Source organism: Lithobates pipiens, unplaced genomic scaffold (genome assembly GCF_037356315.1).
Source record: "Lithobates pipiens isolate NorthernLeopardFrog02 unplaced genomic scaffold, aLitPip1_a1.2 Scaffold_22, whole genome shotgun sequence".
NCBI classification, from domain to species: domain Eukaryota; kingdom Metazoa; phylum Chordata; class Amphibia; order Anura; family Ranidae; genus Lithobates; species Lithobates pipiens.
The window spans coordinates 44,779,328-44,800,676 of NW_027507784.1; the positions used below are offsets into that span (position 1 = coordinate 44,779,328).

Below are 21,349 nucleotides of genomic sequence, written 5' to 3' on the forward strand. Positions count from 1 at the left end.
GACGGGTCACAGAGCTGAAGAACGAGGAGAGGTCTGTGTAAACAAACCTCTCCCCATGCTTCCTACTGTGGCTGTCACTGATCGTCTCTTCCCTTTTATAGGGAAAGACGATCAGGGACATCACATGCCAGGCCACGCACCCTACAATAAAAAACACAAAACGTTATACATAACACCTACACTGCCCCCTAGTGGTTAACTCCTTAACTGCCAGTGTGATTTACACAGGAATCGGTGCATTTGTATAGCACTGATTGCTGTATAAATGACAATGGTCCCAAAAATGTGTCCGCCATAATGTCGCAGTCACAATAAAAATCGCTGATCGCCGCCATTACTAGTAAAATAAAAATGCTATAAAACTATTCCCTATTTTGTAAACGCTATAACTTTTGCAGAAAAAAAACCCATTTTTTTATAGATTTTTGGGGGATATTTATTATAGCAAAAAGTAAAAAATATTGCATTTTTTTCAAAATTGTCACTCTATTTTTGTTTATAGCGCAAAAAAATAAAAACCGCAGGGGTGACCAAATACCACCAAAAGAAAGCTCTATTTGTGGGAAAAAAAGGATGTCAATTTTGTTTGGGAGCCACGTCGCACGACCGCGCAATTGTCAGTTAAAGCGACGCAGTGCCGAATCGCAAAAAGGGGCTTGGTCCTTTGGCTGCAAATTGGTCCGGGGCTTAAGTGGTTAATGACTGAAATAAATATTTGACCTCTTTGCAAAACATGACTTCGTAGTTGGTGGCAAAACCCTCGTTGGCAATCACAGAGGTCAGACATTTCTTGTAGTTGGCCACCAGGTTTGCACACATCTCAGGAGGGATTTTGTCCCACTCCTCTTTGCAAATCCTCTCCAAGTCATTAAAGTTTCAAGACTGACGTTTGGTAACTCGAACCTTCAGCTCCCTCCATATATAGTCTCCAGACCTTAATCCTATAGAAAATATTTATTTATATTAGCACTTGTTATATCATGGTGTTATATGTTTAGTACGTCATTTGTTATAGCACTTTATATGCACAAGCACTTTATTCCGCTAGCGCAGTTTTCTCTGTTATTCAAGGTCTGGAGACTGCCTAGGCCACACCAGGACCTTAATGTTCTTCTTGAGCCTCTCCTTTGTTGCCTTGGCCTGTGTGTTTTGGGTCATTGTCATGCTGGAATACCCATCCTAGACCCATTTTCAATGCCCTGGCTGAGGGAAGGAGATTCTCACCCAAGATTTGACAGTACATGGCCCCGTTCATCGTCTCTTTGATGTGGTGAAGTTGTCCTGGCAGAAAAACGCCTCCAAAGCATATAATAATATTTCCACCTCCATGTTTGACGGTGGCAATGGTGTTCTTGTTGTCATAAGCAGCATTCCTCTTCCTCCAAACATGATGAGTTGAGTTGATGCAAAGAGCTTGATTTTGGTCTGATCTGGTCACAACACTTTCACCCAGCTCTCCTCTGAATCATTCAAATCTTTATTAGCAAAAGGGATGGGCCGAACACCCCCTTGTTTGGTTCGCAGCAGAACTCCTGAACAGGGGAAATGTTCTAACCCGAACCTCATTGAAGTCATTAAACAGGAAAAATCAAAAGTGACCATTTTGAAGGCTTATATGCAAGTAATTGGTCATAAAAGGGGTATGAGTACTGCCCTGGGGGATAAAAAAAGAAAAGAAAAAAACTCCAAAATTTTTTAAAAATAATCGGCGTCCCCCCGTCCCAAACCATACCAGGCCACAAGCCCACAACATGGGGGGGGGGGTGCTTTGACTCTGTGCCCCCCCACTCTAAAGCACCTTGTCCCCATGTTGACGGGGAAAAGGGCCTCTGCCCAACAACCCTGGGCTGGGGTTGTCGGGGTCTGCAAATGGGGGTCTTATCAGAATCTGGAAGCCCCCTTTAACAAGGAGGCCCCAGATCCCAGTCCCCCTATGTGAATGGGTATCAGGTACATCGTACCTGTACCCATTCACCAAAAAAGTGTCAAAAAGTAAGAAAAACAGGAGACAGTTTTTGATTCCTTTTATAAAGGAGAGGCCTCCTGCCGACTGCTCACCTTGCACTTTGACAGATCTTATATACGCAGAGGGTGGGGTCACCCAGTTATGTCCTGGTGGTGCTGCCCCCTTTTTTTGACCTCATGTGACATCAGTGATTTTTAGCGGGACTTCAGTGTGTTCCTTATGAGTGCTTTCTAACTTTGGGGGATGCTCTTTCACTAAAGGAAAACAGAGATCCATGTTTCTGCTTAGCAGAAATGGAAGATCACCATTTTCCTGTCTGGCAGAATGATGATCGGCCTTGCTTACATAAGCAGACCGCCGTTCTGCCTCTCCTCGTAGGTGGCCACTGATTGGCTCCCACCATGTCCAATCCCAGCGTGAGCTGGGCTCCGGCGGTGCGCTCGAGGGCCCCTGAAGCCGAAGAAGAAAATCATGAACAGGTATTTGATTTTGCACTTAAGGGCTGCCCTGCTCTAGTAAATGTATGTGGGGCGGTCCTTAAGTGGTTAAGAGTTCCTAATCTCAGCTATCTGTATAGAAGACACCTGGGAGCCAGAAATCTTGCTGATTGATAGGGGATCAAATACTTATTTTACTCATTAAAATGCAAATCAATTTATAACTTTTTTTAAATGCATTTTTCTGGATATTTTTGTTGTTGTTCTGTCTCTCACTGTTGAAATACAACGACCATTAAAATGATAGACTGATCATTTCTTTGTCAGCGGGCAAACGCACAAAATCAGCAGGGGTTCAAATACTTTCTCCCCTGTATATACAGTTGTGCTCATAAGTTACCCTGGCAGAATTTATGATTTCTTGGCCATTTTTCAGAGAATATGAATGATAACACAAAAAACTTTTCTTCCACTCATTACTTTCACTTGATTCTTTCACTCGTTACTGTTTGGCTGAAGCCATTTATTATCAATCAACTGTGTTTACTCTTTTTAAATCATAATGACAACAGAAACTACCCAAATGACCCTGATCAAAAGTTTACAGTTCTTAATACCGTGTATTGCCCCCTTTAACATCAGCTTGAAGTCTTTTGTGGTATTTGAGGATGAGGCTCTTGCCACCACCAATTGTGGAAGAGAGTTCCACATCCTTATTGCCCTGACAGTGAAAAACCCCCTGCGCCATTTAGGTTAAACCGCTTCTCCTCCAATCTCATTGTGTGGCCCCGTGTCCTCTTACACTCCTTAAGATTTGTTTTTTTCCTATGTTGGGCTCCCTGTTGAGGTATTTGTAGATTGATATCATGTCCCCTCTTAAGCGTCACTTCTCCAGCAAGAATAAATATAGTGCTTACAGTCGTTCCTCAAAATTGAAGGCATCCCATCCCCTTATTAGTTTTGTTGCCCTTCTTTGGACTTTCTCTACCTCTAGCACATCCTTCCTGAGGACTGGTGGACCAGAACTGGACAAAATTCTCCAGATGTGGTCTAACCAGAGTTTTATAGTTGATGTGTTGAAAGCAGAAAAAATTTGGAAAAACAAGTGGAACGGCAGGTCCTGTAGTATGATTGTGTGCTATTAGACGCACTTATTTATTTATATATATATATATATATATATATATATATATATATATATATATATATATATATATATATATATAAATATTTCAAAAGATTTTTATGGGGTAATAAATCAGGGTTAACAAATGAAGTCAAATAGAATGCTTTAACTAAATAAATTCTGTAAAAGAATTACTTGGGTAAAGAATACTATATAAGTATATTAAGGTAGGACACTTAAAGCGGAGGTCCGCCCACCGCTGCAAAAATGAAAAGATACCAACTACTGTACACATACTGCAGATGCTGACTTTTAATAATCAGACACTTATCTGTCCTGGAATCCAGCGATGTCGGCACCACAGCTGATGTTTCCATCAGCTGTCGGGTGCTGATGCCTCCATTGTGAGTAAGGGAACCTGGCAGGGCAGCCTTATGGCTTCACACCCAGAACCCTACTGTGCATGCGCAAGTCTTCACTCCTCTCTCCTACTTGCATGGTGGCCCGGGGAAGGAGGAGGGAGCCCAGGCAGTGACATCCATACCCATGGATGAGGCTCCCGGAAGTGGGAACAGGGTACTTGTAAAAGACAGGTATCATGTCCCCCCCCCCCCCCCCTCCCGAAAGGTGCCAAATGTGGCACCAGATGGGGGAGAAGCACAACGAGCGGAAGTTCCACTTTTGGGTGGAACTCCACTTTACCAAGTAGAAGCCTACTAGTACAAACATTATCTTTGGTTCTGATTAATAGGAAAAAAAGAACAACCCTAGGGGAATTAACTGTAAATAGGGTTACTAGGAGAGGATGACATTTAACAAACCATTGAGAAGGAGGGAAGCAGATAAGGTAATGAATTAAGTTAGTTAACAGCTCTATAAAATTTTCAATACTGGAGATAAAAATTACAGTAATTAAGAGTGGAAGTACAGTTCTTTTAAAGATTTCGATACTTTGGGATGGCTGATTCATATATGCCAGTTTTTGTTAAAGTGGATTATATTATACATTTTTATAGCTAGCATTAGTTCATTGTGTGCTTAGGTGTTGAGTCTTAAGGCCCGTACACACGATCAGACTTTTTGACAACAAACATGCAAATTAACTGTTTTGGAGCAACATCCGACCGTGTGTACGCTCCATCGGACAAACTTTTTCGGTTTTCATCTTTGTTGGCTGTGCGAACTTTCTGGCAACAAAAGTCCGATGGAGAAAAGTCTGATCGACAGAAAACCATAGGACTTTTGTACAAAGTACAAACAAGAATGCTCAGAACCAATGCAAAAGATTAGACAACAATACAGAAGTTGACCAAAGGTGGCGGTAAAGAGCAGAAAACCCACGTGATTTGGTGAAAGTTGGCTGAAAAAGTCCTGCCATGTGTACGCAATACAAGTTCTCGGCCGACACCCTTTGTACAAAAATCCATGGGAAAGTTTGTACAAAGTCTGATCATGTGTATGAGGCTATATAATGACTTCTGTAAGGTTAGGCGCTTTGATCAATTTCCACCTTTTGGTAATGGTCTTGCAGCTATAAGTATATTTGCCACTATTATTCTGTAATGAGGCGGAAAGATATCAAGGTTAATACTTAAAAGGGACTGTAGCTGGTGACATTTTTATTAGGTTACCTGTAAGGGTGGCAATGAACATTGATACTGAGTTCCAAAAGCTAGTTAACTTCTTACAGCTCCATAGTGTGTGATATAAGGAACCAATTTGGTCACTACATCGCCAGCATTATGGGGATGAAGTAGGAAACATTTTAGCCAATTTGTTTGGAGTTAAGTACCATCTGTTCAAAATCTTTTGGGAGTTATCCCAATGTTCGATACAGGATGTGGCTGTTTTATTGATTTTCATAGCTTTGTACCAACATTTCTCAGAGAATGATTGGGCCAGATCTAGCCATATTATGATTTATCCCATTCTTAGGATATTGAGAAAATATCTTATAGAAAAAAGCTATACTCTTATGCCCTGTACACACGGTCGGACATTCCGATGACAAAATCCGTAGGATTTTTGCCCAAACTTGTCTTGCATACACACGGTCACACAAAGTTGTCAGAAAATCTGATTGTTCAGAACGAGGTGACGTACAACACATACTACGGGACTATAAAGAGGCCAGTAGCCAATGGCTTTCATCTCGTAATTTATTCTGAGCATGCATGGCACTTTGTGCATCGGAATTGTCTGCACACAAATTTAAACAATCAGATTTTGTTGTCGGAAAATTTTAGATCCAGATCTCAAACTTTGTGTGTCGGAAATTATGACGGAAAAAGTCCAATGGAGCCCACACAATTTCCGACAACACAATCCGATCACACATTTTCTATCAGAAAGTCCGACTGTGTGTACAGGGCATTAGACTTCTCATCTGTCAGACTTCCACTTACCAGACCAGTGAATCCACGAGTAGACAGGTGGCTGGGAGGGCGGAGTGGTATGAGAGCCTATGAAGAGGGTCCAGGAGCTGGAAGTAGGATGAACCCCGAAGCAGCAGGTGCGTAGGCTGAAACACAGGCAGTCGGGTGCAGAGCAGGTGCTGAGCAGGCGGGTCCAGGTACAGGCAGGATTCGGCAACATGCGGGCAGCAACGGTACAATAGGAACAGGCAGGAGCGAGGTCAGAACAGGCCGAGGTCAGGTGCAGGCGGAGATCAGGGGTGTCCAAAGAGAAAGCTGGGTCGTCAGGAGATCGGAGATACAGGAATGCAGATACAGGCAATGGAGCAGGGAACGGAGGAGCTGATGATCAGGCAGCACTTGAATGGAGTATGCTGCAGACCTAAATAGGCCGATTGGCGCCAAACACCGTGCGCATGCCCGAGCGGCAGCACGCACACCAGTGCCACCAGGAGCGCACACAACAACGCACATCGGCACGTACCGGTGCTAACAGGAGTGAGCACAGGCGCACATCGGCACGCACCAGCGCCCGCAGGGGTGTGCACCACAGCACGCACAGGAACACGCGCGCCAGCGTGCACCGTCGCACATCGACGCACGGCCAGCACCGCGACCAACCAGGTAACATCATCTTTGTTGAGTGTGAGATGGTTCCATATAGAGGATGGGATGTCCAAACCTTTATTTGGGCTGAAGTGCCTCAGATGGCCGTACTTGTGGAGTTTATTAACTAATATTTCTGAGGGGAGGTGTTCATAAAAGTTAAAACCCTGATTAATCCAATAATTCATGCAGTAATCAAAGGCTCTCATAGAAATAGATATATTCTGTACTTCACCTAGAATGTGAAATTTTGATGCAAGAAATTTCCATGCTATCAGTGAAGCTTTAATGGATAGTAGTCTAGGTATAATTACCTTAGGAAACAGGGTATACACTATCTCTAGGGCAGACAGACCTTTAGTGGACTCTTTTTCGATGGATAACCATAGTTTGTCGTCATTAGGGATGAACCAGTGCTTCAATTGGTCTAAAATTATAGCATAGTAGTATTTTTGCGTACCAGGTAAGTTCATGCCTCCTTTATTGTTAGAGGATGTTTGAATAGAAAATGCTGCTCTAGTTTTTTTGCCATTCCAAATAAGATTTCTTAATTTATTGTTTAGTTGTGTAAAAAATTGTGAGGGCATTGGAATAGGCAGGGATCTGAAAAGGTAAAGTATTTTGGGTAGGGTTTGCATCTTGAATGTAGAAATTTTCCATATCCATGATAGTTGTGTTTTTTTTAATATCTTGAAAATCTTTAATAATCTGATCTAATAAAGTGGGAAAATGTGCTGCATACAGTTTATTTATAGGGAAAGTGAGGTTAATACCCAGATATGAAATAGCCGTTGTGTCCCAGTTGTATTTAAATTTCTCACTAAGAATGATAGACATATCGCTGGTTAAATTCATAGGTAAGGCAAAACATTTACTATTATTGACTTTATAATAAGACCAAAGGAATCTAGTACACTTTGTAACATTTGTGCGCTGGGGAGGCTTTGTGGTCACAGAAGGAGCACAGTGTTCAGCACCGTATTATTGCAAAGAGACTGAGGAGCACATTTGTTCACCATGTTTGGATAAAGCTGAACACTGAAAGTGGACTATTGTACGTATAATTTGCAAAGATTGGAAGGACGAAGATTGTGGCACTTTTCACTAGGTATGCATATTACACAAGCTCTGGAGTAGCAGCAAGGCTATCTTTTTTCATACATGGGAATTGGTAGTCTTTGGCCCAGTATATTTATAATATTTGATCTTCCAATACATGTGTTTGGCCCAATATCTAAATATCTCAATCAGAATCCACAGCTCTAATTATTGTATACTTTGTAGAATTGTGTTGTCTATAAAGGACATATACTGTAAAATACATTGTGAATTACACTTGTCTTCTAAATCATTTTTGCTTTCAGATCTGCCCCGTCTACAGATTGGAAATATCCAAATTCCTGAACTGGAAGAAGATAAAGAAGCCACTCTGACCTGTGATATCTCCGGATATATCCAAGATTATACGACTGTGAGCTGGTTTAGGACGTCTAGGAAAAACTTACATCCCATCATAGCACCTAATGATGTCTTCCAAATCTGTACCGAGCAGAAGAAAGGAAAGATCTGGCAATCATCACTGACATTCACCCCATCGTTCAGCAGAGACCAGGGGGCAGAATTCATCTGTAGAGTGAAAAATCCCGGCCTGGAGAAACCCATAGAGAAGACCATGGGCCCTTTAAAATTAAATAAACATTCTATGAATGGGACTGTTAAAGCACAACATAATGCTTCTTCGTGACAGTGTAAACTAGTACCAAGTCCAGTTACTATGTAATTCTCAAGCCTCATAAGGTATAAAAGAAACTCAACTGAGCCGAATCCTCCTTCATTTGTGTCTCACACGCTCTTCCTCCCAGACACTGCAGCTCATAGTGGGAGAGGTTCAGCAACAAAAGGCAGTACTTTCAATCCAGAAAGTAAAAATCCTCCATGACTGACCTCTGCCTGAGTTAGGGAAGTAGAGGAGAGTAGCAGCAGCTGGGACAGAAGAGGATCTGGTAACTAGAAGTGCTTTTTTGCCCCTAGACCTAAATGAGCATTCAGTCCTTGCAGAGAGGAGGCAGCCCCACTTCCAGTCTGGACAATCAAAATGGCTGAAGATCCTGAACCCGGAAGAAGATGGTGCTCTGCATAAACCGTGGACTATACACAGTCTTTCATCTTTAATCTTCTTTCATAGGCTGTCATAGCTTCTTAGTGTAGAATAAAATGTAGAATATAACGCATTCATTTAATATAATACAATATAAGACCATAAGATTATTTTGAAGCATGCTATACTTAAATTATGCTTACATATTTTTAATAGTGTCAGAATTATTTCCATTAATTAATACACATTTTATTTGATTTTTTTCCAATCATTTTCAGTTCACTCTTTATGGGTTTTGCAAAAAAATCGATTATTGGGGTATAAATGGACATGGGTCATGTTTTTTTTTTTTTTCAATAAATTTTTATTAAGATTTTATCAAGTACATACATACATTGAGTACCAAAGCAGGTACAAGGTACGTACTCAAGGCAATTAGGCAATTTTTAACAGATAAAATGTAGTACTTATGCATAACAGTATCCAAAATATAAGTCAAACATGTCAAAATAGGCCAACTGGCCGTAAAGTACGATCGGAGCACTCTTGTAGGAGAGGCTATAACAAGGGGGTCAGTCAATACTCTCAAACAAACATTTGTGTTTGCCATAGAGGGCGTGAACATTAATGCAACAGATAAAGGCATGGCAGTGCTGAGTAAAAATACAGAATCCCAACCCACGGTCACCCCTAATGGGCTCTGACTGTGACCATAGGTGGGAGAAATGAAGGATAGTGGTCAGCACTGCAATGCAATTGAGGTAGTACCGTCCTTGAGTCTAGAATCTTGAAGGACAGACGCTCTCTGAACATAAAAGGGTGGGAAAAATGTTGGTTTAGTTCCCTTGTAAGGCATCTTATTTATGAGGTTAAGGGGTTGAGCATCCGCTAAAGTTCGATCAACCGATTCACTCAGTAAGTAAGGGACTGGCCGAACAAGGAGATAGTAGGAAGGGGGGGTCTGCAACACTCGAGTATGTTACGGTTCCAATGGTGGGCGTGCATCGGAGAAAGAATTTTGTGGTTGGTTAGGGTGAGGTTGTTCAGACATCACGGAAGATCTGAAATGTTTCCAAACTGCCCAGGTTTGCCCGTAGATGTGCGGGGTATCTTTTTCCTTGATGAATAAGTTCTTCCATCTCTGCTATAGTGTCTACTCTCTTTAGCCAATCGGAAACTGTGAGGGGTGAGGTAGTTCTCCAGCACACCGGGATGCACAGGTTGGCCGCGTTAATGAGGTGAATGGTCAGGGATTTGGCGTAGGCCCGTGTTGTGGTAGCATTGTGGTGTAATAGGAATTGAGCGGGAGTTAGGTCGGGGGAGTATGTCGTAATTTGAGAAATCAGACGGTGTATGTCAGTCCAAAACGTTTGTAAAAGCGGGCATTCCCACCAGATGTGGAGTAGGGTGCCCAAGGCGTTGTTACATCTCCAGCAAGTTGGGGGGATTGTAGGGGAGAATTTGTGGATTTTGTCAGGGGTCCTATACCAGTTAGCATATATTTTGTATCTACTTTCCTGAATTGAGACATTGACAGAACCCTTGTGTATATTATGATAAATTGTTTCCCATGCCGCTGTTGAGAGATCTAGGTTTAAATCGGATTCCCACCGTTTGACAATTTTGTCTGCTTTAAGATCATGGAAAGAGAAGAGAAGCGAGTAAACAGCGGATATGACATGTCTTTGAGGTTCAGTACTAACGCACATGGATTCAAAGAGCTTAAGGTTCCTGTGCCAGTGTGTTCCAGGTTTTGGGTGTTGGAAAAAATGCCGTAACTGTAGGTATTTGAAAAAAGGGACGTGGTAGTCTGGAAAAGTTGAGGTCATAATTTGATGTGACAGAAGTTTGCCATTGTGGAAAAAGAGATGGGCTCTTGGAGTAGGACCTGTTAGCGTTATGCATGGTGAGTGTCTAGGAAGACCAGGCGGAAATTCCAGGTTGTGATTCAGTGGAGTCATTGGGCCATGGATGGGTATCATAGCCATGTGCGGGCATGCTGCTCTGAAATATTGGAGTGAGGCATGTATGAAGGGGTGTGTTTGAAGATCGCGTGGAATGTGGGACTTATGTATCCAAGGCCAATTTTCCAATGGGATGTGAGAGAAGGCTTGTTCAAGTTTAATCCAATCTTTGTGGAGTGTGTGGGAGTGCCAGTCTAGAATTCTGTTTAGATGACATGCCAGATGGTATTTTTGGATGTCCGGCACTCCCACACCTCCGAGGTGTTTAGGGAGTGTGAGTCTTTGCCAGCTGATTCTAGGAGCATGGGACTTTCATATAAAAAGTCGACATAGTCGTTTGTATGCGCAAAAAAAGGATGCAGGTAAGCTAATAGGAATAGCTTGAAGCAAGTAGCCTCGGTAGAACATTCATTTTTAAAATGGCCATTCTGCCAAACCACGAGAAGGGACCCATGTGTGTATTTATGCAGGTCGGCTTGGATAGATTGAAGGATTGGTTGGAAATTTTTTTCATAGAGAGAAGTTAGTTTAGTGGGAATTTGTATCCCTAGGTATGTGATGGATTCTTTCTCCCAGGTAAAGGGGAAGTTGTGAGTACATTGTGCTACTAGTGACTGTGGTAGGGAAATGTTAAGGGCTTTCGATTTACTGAAATTAATTTTCAGATTGGACAGGTCTTGGAAGAGCTTAAAATCTTTTAGTAGGTTTGGGATAGATGTAATGGGATCTGAAAGGAAGAGTAAAATGTCATCCGCATAAGCTGCTATCTTATACGTTTTATGTTTGATTGACAAGCCCTTTATGGCCGGATTATCTCTGAGTTTTCGGAGAAAGGGTTCCATGGTGAGTACAAAAATCAGGGGTGAAAGGGTGGCAACCTTGGCGGGTACCGTTGGAGATGGAGAAGGCGTTCGACAGGCTACCGTTGATTCTGAGTCTAGCCGTGGGGGACGAATAGAGGACCATTATCATCCGTAGTAAATGCTGGGGGATTCCTATTGTTTGAAGGGTAGCCTCCATATAGTCCCAGGCAACTCTGTCGAACGCCTTCTCCGCGTCAAGGGATAGCAGAAAGCCGGGAGTGGCCGTTGTAGTGAGCCAGTGATGAATATTTAGAGCTTTGGTAGTATTGTCCCTGGCTTCCCTGCCAGGGACAAAACCAACTTGGTCCAAATCAATCAATTGAGGAAGGAAGGGTAGAATACGATTTGCTAATATCTTGGCGTAGAGCTTTAGGTCAACGTTGAGCAACGAGATGGGGCGGTAGTTAGTGACTAACATCGGGTCTTTATGAGGTTTAGGTATAAGGGTAACGTGGGCTTCTAAAATATCCCTATGTATTTCTGCGGAATTCGGAAAGTGATTAAAGGCGTTGACCAAATGAGGGAGTAAGAGATCAGGGAAAGTTTTGTAGTAGCTCACTGTGAAGCCGTCAGGGCCCGGGCTTTTTCCTGGCTTCATTTGTTTCAGGGCAATGAGGGTCTCTTCAGCAGTAATTGGGGAGTTTAAGGTAGCGGACTCTTCGTTTGTGAGGGGGGTGGGAGAATATTTTTGCAAGAAAGTATGGATAGCGGCTGTGCGGTCAGTCTGGGAAGTAGATTGTTGTGGGGGGGGGGAGGTTGTATAATTCAGAGAAGTAAAGGACAAATTTGTCTACTATTTCTTCTGTCTTGGAGACTTTTTCACCTGTAGTACTTCTGAGCTCATGTATGGTATTCATCGCTTTCTTACCCTGGAGATCTTTGGCTAGTAGCTTTCCTGACTTGTTGCTATGTTCAAAGAAGATTTTCTGGGAGAGAGTGAAGTGAAGTTCCGTTTCAGTTTTTTATGGAGCTCTACCAGAAGTTCTTCTCGTGCTGTTGTCAGTTCTGTGAGTACATTAGCTGCTAAAGAGGCTTTGTGTTTCTTTTCCAAGCTATGTATGCGTTTAGTCAAGGCATCAATACGAGCTCTTCTAAGTTTGTTTCGGGAGGCTGATAAGGATATGAAATCCCCCCTGAGAACGCATTTATGGGCTGCCCAAAGCACCGTTGGTGAGGAACTGTCATGGGAATTCTCAGAGAAATAATTTGAGAGACTGTCAAAGATTTTTTGCACATTAGCAGAGTCGGTGAGTAGGGAATTATCAAGGCGCCAAATGCGTGTGCGGGCCACAGTGTCAGGAATAGATAAGGTCATGGATATTGGGTTGTGATCCGATAGAATTTTGGGGTCGATGGTGGCTTTGGTTAGGAAGGACAATTCATTTTGGGATAGAAAAAAGTAATCAAGTCAGGAATATTTATTATGGGGGGGAGAAAAAAAGGTAAAGTCCTTAACGTTGGGGTGTAATGTGTGCCAAGAGTCGTGCAGCAACAGGTCATGAAATTGAGATTTGATCGCGCGGAGAGTTTTATACGCAATAGTGGTGACACCCGAAGAGGTGTCAAGGGAGGGATTGAGGGCTACATTTAGGTCCCCTCCGACAATAAGGGCACCGGATTGGAAGAAAGTTAGGTGTTGGAAGGTGTTGCGAAGGAAGGTTACTTGGTGCGTGTTAGGAGCATAGATATTCGCAAGAGTTACAGGCATGTTATAAAGAGTACCTTTTATAAATATAAATCTACCCTGAGTGTCTGTCAGTGTCGTCAACTTGGAATGGGCAGTGTCGTGAGAACAGAATAGAGACTCCTTTGGATTTAGAATCTTTATTGGATGCGTGATAAACCGTAGGAAAGTGTTTACTGTATAATTTTGGGAAGCTATCTGTCCTGAAGTGAGTTTCTTGGACAAAAACAATATGAGCTTTGGAGTGTTGTAGTGCAGATAATAGTTTCGTTCGTTTTTCGGGCGTGTTAAGTCCTTGGATGTTAAGTGAGTATAATTTAAGCTGTTGGTAGAGAGGGGGTGCCTGTTGTGATGCCGGGGTTGGATTCATAGTTGCCAATCAGGGAAGGGTGAGTAATGGGGGGATAGGGGTGAGAGTGCGGTACGCTGTGTCTATGTGGACAGATGAACTATGAAACTATGACTTCTGTTGGGAAACCGATGAGACAGTAGGAGGGGGGGTAACACCCTGTCTCGGTAAAGGTATCGGTAAGTGTACAGTGTGAGGACAGCAAACCCAACCTGTATCGGATGGACTTGCTTTTAGCCCTCACTGCGTGGGGGTCGGCTCTAGCCTAACCGGGAAGAGGAGAAGATATATAGAAGAGATATAGAAGAAAAAGTACTGTGGCGAATCGCTGTCCCGCTGACCCACAACTTGACAGGCTAAAGATGGAGGAGTTAGCGAAAGTTAGTGAGCGGGGAATATGGGGAGCCTGTTTTATGACAGATCATTGAATAGATGTTTGTAACCAATGGTGATTGGTGTAGTCTAGCATTACTGGGTTATACATAAATGTAAATCCTAGAGCATATAGAGAGAGGCATAGTTAAAAACAGGATCAGCCACCCCCATGTTGAGTAAGCCTAAGTGGCTAATGCAGGGTAAGTACGGTGAGAACAATCAGATGCAATGCAAGGAACAAATATAGTTACCATTCCGTAGAAAAGGCTGGAGCAGGCACCCCCTTTCAAGGAGTCAATAACAACAGTGTGGTAAATAAAAAAAAATAAAAATAAAAAAAATTGGAATGGAAGGGGGAGCCGCTCAGGGGAGGCGTTGCAGCAACACAGTGTTATAGCAAACTTATCCTGTATAATTCCGAATGCTAAAAGGGAGCCATCTCCCTAAACGAGTCTGGTGGAAGTGGAGGGTTATAACCGGGTAGGAGGAGTAAAGTACATCTCACAAATGTCATTGTTCGGATTGATCGTCTTTTCCGTTTACCATGTCCATGTAAAGGCGAAGGAGCAGTGCTGTAGGAGATTGGATGGCAAATCTTGCGCCTTGGAGTAAAGTAGTCACAAGAACATAAGAGGTGGAACGGCCCCGTAGAAGATTGCAATGTTAGGATGGTTAGGGAGGAAGATATTACGGGTGCCAATATGTGATCGTCATACGTTGATAGAATCAAGTGAGGATGTCGCTGATATCATCCACCAGAGGCCGGTCGTAATGCTGCCAAAATTTGTAGGGGTTACAGTAGGATTTGGATTATGTCCATAGGCGTGTAAACTGCGAACGTGAATGGCTAGCGGAGGTAGGAATGCAGTAACGAAGCGGTGAAATACAGGGTATAGCCGCAAAGTGTACAGATAACTATGTGACAGCAATGTAAAAACACCGACGTATGATACAGATAAAAACTAAGGCGTATACCGAAGAGACAGTCATCAGAGTAGGTTCCAACTGGTCAACATGACAACAAGGAAATAACCTGAATAGTGTAGACGTAACACAGTGTTATAGTAGCAGATACCTGAGAATGAAGTCAGCGGTCTCTTCTAGCTCTCCGAGAGCTTGGCGCTTGCAATGGGCTGTGAGAGCTGCGTGGACCCCTAGGCGCACTCCTATTGTCCGAGGGTGACGGAGATCTGCGTTGTCGAAAGTTGCCAGACTGAGCATCCATGGGTTCAGCCATTGGTGAATCCTTTTGGACCGCAGATCTTCGGAAATCAGCAAACCAGTTGGGTACTTCAACTAATGGAATGTTGAGGCTGCGACAAAAGTGAGATAAGTCCTCAGGTACTCTCAAGTGTGTGGCGCGGCCTAGAGCGGAGGCCGACAGACAGAATGGGAATTTCCATTTGTAGACGATGTTGTTGGCGCGAAGCACTTCCAATAAAGGTTGCAGATCTCTTCGATGTTGCAAAGTAATGCTAGAGAGATCTTGGTACATTTGAATTGTAGAACCAGCATGTGTAATGTGAGGCGTCCCCCTAGCCTGTTTAAGGATGTCTTCTTTCAACTTGAAATCTGGGAGACAGCAGACTATATCCCTTGGAGGGTCTGTGTCTCTACCTTTAGGCTTCAGCGCACGGTGAATTCTGTCCATGGCGATGGGGGTCTATTCAGCAAGTTGTTAAAAATGCTGGTTACTGAGGTTATGAGCTGGTCACCTTCGATCGCCTCTGGAAGGCCTCGCACATGCAAATTATGGCGTCTTCCCCTGTTGTCGAGGTCTTCCATGTGGATATGTACCGCACGCAGTTGTAGGGTGTGTGTATCCACATGATGTATTGTCTTTCGAAGCTGAGAGTCTTGTTTAGAGATGGCGTCCTCCATTACACCCACCCTATCAGTCAGGGAACGGATGTCCAAGCGGAGCTCAGAAATGGCCGCTGAGAGGGTGTCTTTGATGTCCGCAGCGATAGTACGCAGATCGTGAATGTTTAGCTGTGGTTGCGAGGATGACATAGCATGCTGAGAGCTGTCACATTCAATCCCTAGTGTGGAGGGGGAAGAAGCTGGCGCGCTTTGCGGGGGAGAGGTCCGGTCCTGTGTGAGGCCGCGGTGAGCCGTCGCCATGTTTCCTCTATTTGCTCGGAATAGATCCGGGATAGTGCTGTGGGAGTTGCGTGAATTCCCCCGGGGAGATCGGGAGCGGGATGCCGAGGAATTCCGCGACACGGTCCCCATTAGAAGACGAGTGAAAGACAGCTATTACCTCCGATTATCAGATAGCACGTCGTGAGGCAGCGGGAGCTCAAGAGCTAAGCGTCCATCTTCTAGTCAGGCTAGGCCACGCCCCCGGGTCACGTTATTTATAGGTTGTAAATAAATTATTTGCTATGGACCAATAGCTTTATGTGGGCTTCACTGGCAGGCTCAACAGTTGGTACTTTACAGGGGGACTAAGAGAAAACTGTAAGCCCACATTCATACCTGAGCATTTTTGCTTGTGTTTTTTGTGCCTACACCTTACATGAGACATCCTTCAGCAATAGGAATCTCATTCTTTTCAGTGCAAGCTCTTCACTTATATATATCCAGTCACTGGAAGCTCATTACTAGAAGCTTGATAAACAACATGAGCATTTTTGGGTTGCATTGAGTGTTTTTTAGCCCCAGATCTCAATGGAAGTGCCTGTAAGCACTCAACACAAGCTTATTTTGTGGATGAACAACTGTTCTCCTCTGCTCTCCTCTTCTCCCACCCACAGATGCTAGCATAAAATAATACATATATATATGGTACTGTGCACAAATGATGGGCAGGTATGAAGAAATGCTCTAAAATAAGAATGCTTTCAAAAATATAAATGTTAATTGTTTATTTTTAGAAAATGCAAAGTAAGTGAACAGAAGAAAAATCTAAATCAATATTTGGTGGGACCACCCTTTGGCTTCAAACCAGCATCTATTCAATTCATCAAGCTCTTTTAACCACTTAACTACCGCCCTATAGCCGAATGACGGCTACAGGGCGGTTTCTTAACTCTGGGAGGCCGTCATATGAGGTCCTCCCAGAATTCCGCTCTCGCGCGCCCCCTGGGGCGCGCACTCGAGAGCATCCGTGACCGCTGGGTCCACAGGACCTGGCGCATCACGGACCACAGTAAACAGCCGCTCATAGCGGGCGTTTACCACGTGATCGCTCCGTCAAATGATGGAGTGATCACTTGTAAACAAACCTCCCTCCCCCTCTCTGTACCGATCGGAACAGCGGAGGGGGAAGAGATCGGTGTCAGCAGCGATGTGGGCTGCATCTGCAGTGCCCACATCGCTGCTCACCGAAAATTAACCCCTCAATTCCCTGCCAATACTCTGCAATACCCTGCCATTACTCTGCATTACTCTGCAATACCCTGCATTACTCTGCAATACTCTGCATTACACTGCAATACTCTGCAATACTCTGCAATACTCTGCATTACTCTGCATTACTCTGCAACACCCTGCAACACTCTGCAACACTCTGCAATACCCTGCAACACTCTGCAATACCCTGCAACGCTCTGCAATGCTCTGCAATGCTCTGCAACACCCGCCAATACCCTGCAACACTCTGCAATGCTCTGCAACACCCGCCAATACCCTGCAACACTCTGCAATGCTCTGCAACACCCGCCAATATCCTGCAATGCTCTGCAACGCAATACTCTGCAACGCCATACTCTGAGATACCCAGCCATACTCTGAGATACCCTGCAATACCCAGCCATAGACACCCCCTCCCCCGCCGCCCTCCCGTGCTTCTACCGACTCGCCAATACGATCAAATCCAGAATCTTTTTTTTTCAGGCTTCCCAGCTTAGAGGTGAGATGCGGGGTCTTATTGACCCCATATCTCACTGTAAAGAAGACCTGTCATGCCATATTCCTATTACAAGGGATGTTTACATTCCTTGTAATAGGAATAAAAGTGATCAAAAAAAATATTTTTGGGGAAAAAAATGTCAAACTAAAATAAATAAAGTAAAATGAACAATAAAAAAATTTTTTTTTCTTAAAGCGCCCCTGTCCCCATGTGTTCGCATGCAGAAGCGAACGCATACGTAAGTCCCGCCCACATATGAAAACGGTGTTCAAACCACACATGTGAGGTATCGCTGCGAACATTAGAGCAAGAGCAATAATTATAGCCCTCTGTAACTCAAAACATATAACCAGTAAAAAAAAATTAAATCGTCGCCTATGGGGATTTTTAAGTAGCGACGCTTGGCGCCATTCCACGAGCCTGTGCAATTTTGAAGAGTGACATGTTAGGTATCTATTTACTCAGCGTAGCTTCATCTTTCACATTATGCAAAAATTGGGCTAACTTTACTGTGTTTTTTTTTTTTTTAAGCACAAAACTGTTTTTTTCCAAAAAAAAGCATTCAAAAATTTGCCACCATTGTATTCTCCAGGGTGTTTGCTAAAAAAACATATATAATGTTTTGGGATTCTATGTAATTTTCTAGCAAATAAATAATGATTTTTACATGTAGGAGAGAAATGTCAGAATTGTCCTGGGTGCTCCAGAACGCCTGATGGCGCTCCCTGCATGTTGGGCCTCTGTATGTGGCCACGCTGTGTAAAAGTCTCACACATGTGGTATCGCCATACTCGGGAGTAATAGCAGAATGTGTTTTGGGCTGTAATTTGTGGTATGCATATGCTGTGTGAGAAATAAACTGATAATATGACAATTTTGTGAAAAAAAATAAAAAGTTAAAAAAATCTTGATTTTGCAAAGAATTGTGGGAAAAAATGACAACTTCAAAAAACTCATCATGCCTCTTACTAAATACCTTGGAATGTCTTCTTTCCAAAAAGGGGTCATTTAGGGGATATTTGTACTTTTCTGGCATGTTAGGGTGTCAAGAAATGAGATAAGCCGTCAGTACTTCAGGTGTGATCAATTTTCAGATATTGGCACCATAGCTTGTGGACTCTATAACTTTCACAAAGACCAAATAATATCCACCAATTTGTAATTATTTTTACCAAAGATATGTAGTAGTATAAATTTGGGCCAAAATTTATGAAGAAAAAATTACTAATCTGCTAAATTTTATAACAGAAACAAAGAAAAATTCATTTTTTTACATAATTTTCTGTATTTTTTCTTTTATAGCACAAAAAATAAAAAACCGAGCGGTGATTAAATACCACCAAAAGAAAGCTCCATTTGTGTGAAAAAAAGGACAAAAAAAGGACAAAAATTTCATATAGGTCCAGTGTTGCATGACTGAGTAATTGTCATTCAAAATGTGAGAGCACCGAAAGCTGAAAATTGGTCTGGTTATTAAGGGTGTTTAAGTGCCCAGTGCTCAAGTGGTTAAAGAAGTACAAATAAAACAGCCAATGTCAAGGACCGTAGACACAGTGGACACCCAAGAAAACTTAATGCAGCAGATGAAACACCATGCTTACTTACCTGCAATAATGGTCCAGCAGTGTCATCAGCACAGAACTGGCAGAAACCAGCAGGACCCGGGTACACTCATCTACTCTGGATAAGTCTGCCCAGAAGTGGTCTTCATTGAAGAATTGTGACCAAAAAGCCATACCCCCCCAGAAACAAAGGTAATCAACTCAACTATGCAGGAAAACATAGGAACTGGGGTTCAGAAAAATGGCAGCAGGTGCTCTGGACTAATGAATCAAAATATGAATTATTTGGCTGTAGCAGGAGGTAGCTTGTTCACTGAAAGGCTGGGGAGGGGTACAATAATGAGTGCCTGCAGGCAACTGTGAAGCATGGTGGAGGTCACTTGCATGTTTGAGTGTCATGAATCTGCATGTTCAATGTTCATGTCTGTCTGCTTACCTCTCTTTTGTGTTAAGCTTAGAGACCGATCACTGTTCACCTGTCTGCTTAAGTAATCTTCCCTCAAGCATGGCTCCACCCCAGCCTCTAACCGGAAACACAATATTAACCTGTGCACTACAAGACAAACCTTGCTGATCATTATTGTGTGTTTGGCTTCCTGTGTGCTTATTGCTGTGTGCTCTATGTCTGATTCTGTTTACGGACCTTGCCTTGTTCTTGACTATCTCTGTCTGCTTCATACCCCGACCTTTGGCGTATTCTTTGACTATCCCTGTCTGCTCATTGCCCTGATCTTTTGGCTTATCTCCTGACTATCCCCTGTTGTCTCGATCTGCTGCTTCCTCTGTATCCTCCAATAGCCTACCATGATCGTGAGCTGGGAGACCCTGGGGGCCGTGACCTGGACCCAGTTGCGGCGAAGGCCATCCCCACCATTAGGGTCCCTGGTGAACACCTGCTGGCTTTTAGACTGCGCCCTGAGGAATCTCATGCACTAGCCCCGAGTGTGATCCGTGTTGTTTCTCCCGAGGACCTGCTTTCCTTAACCACCCAGAGCTCCATCCGCAGCAGTCAGCCATAGGGTCCACTACCTTAGTGATGCACGCCTGACCCCAACGGTGTGCATCTGTCACCTGGCCTCAGGTGACCCAACAGTAGGGGCAACCTCTGGGCAAAGTTGCTCCAGGAACAAGGTCAATAGCACAGTCAAAGGGCCTGTGAGGAGGAAGCACCTCAGCTGATTGTTTGCAGAACACACCCCGAAATCGCTACATGCAGCGGGAAGAGCAGAAGATACAGATTTGGTTGCAACAGGAATTCTCTGCTTTGGGGCAACCTTGAGTAGGCAGGACGAGAAAAAGGAGGAACCCCAAGCCAGGATCTGCCCAGAAGTTCAGTCAAAGTGTGGAGAATGAAGCTGTAATCAAGGAAGGCCCCATACAATGGGGGTTGAGGCCTTAGGTAGGATAAGGAAGGAGTCCCAGAACACAGCCAGCCATTCACAAACAGCCGCACGACTCGTGCATGCACAGTAGGAAAATGGGCAGTGAAGCCGCAAGGCTCCATTGCCTGTTTCCCTTCGTTTGAATGGCGCCGCTGGGACCCGATCGATGGACAGATTGGCCTCGGACGCCCAACATCACGGACACCCTGGACAGGTAAGTGTGCTTATTAAAAGTCAGCAGCTACAGTGTTTGTAGCTGCTGACTTTTAAAAAGGACCTCCTCTTTAACCAAGCAGGTGTGAGAGTACAGGCCCAAGGCTGACTCACAGACCAGGTAAGCAGACAGACAAGGCATGAAGGTATTACTGGCAATTCATGACACCTACCCCCTGTCCATGCCAGAGACCCAGGCCAATATATAAGTATGTTGCTGAAAATCTAGATAAAGGGTTCATCCGTAAACCCTCATCGCCTGCGGGAGCAGGGTTCTTTTTTTCAGCGCCTTAGAGTAAATAATGTGATAAATTATATAAGATCGGGCTTTGTTTTAGTACCTCATCCAAAACATATAGAGAGAAAACAAAAGCACAAACTAGCAGACTTTACCGGTACCAGAGAAGAACAAAACCACATTTGATTGAGAGTATATAATATTTTATAATAAACA

The 21,349-nt window shown here is 43.6% G+C and overlaps 2 protein-coding genes across 2 annotated transcripts in view; both read left to right on the plus strand.

Moving 5' to 3' along the window:
* The window catches only part of LOC143925175 (uncharacterized), a 43,885-nt gene extending 35,592 nt beyond the window's left edge, over positions 1 to 8,293 (plus strand). The window contains exon 7 of the mRNA XM_077449786.1: positions 7,914 to 8,293. Coding sequence (XP_077305912.1) covers positions 7,914 to 8,293 — 380 coding nt within the window. The remainder of the gene's footprint in view (positions 1 to 7,913) is intronic.
* The window catches only part of LOC143923711 (uncharacterized), a 512,582-nt gene that overhangs the window by 421,194 nt on the left and 70,039 nt on the right, over positions 1 to 21,349 (plus strand). The window lies entirely within an intron of this gene.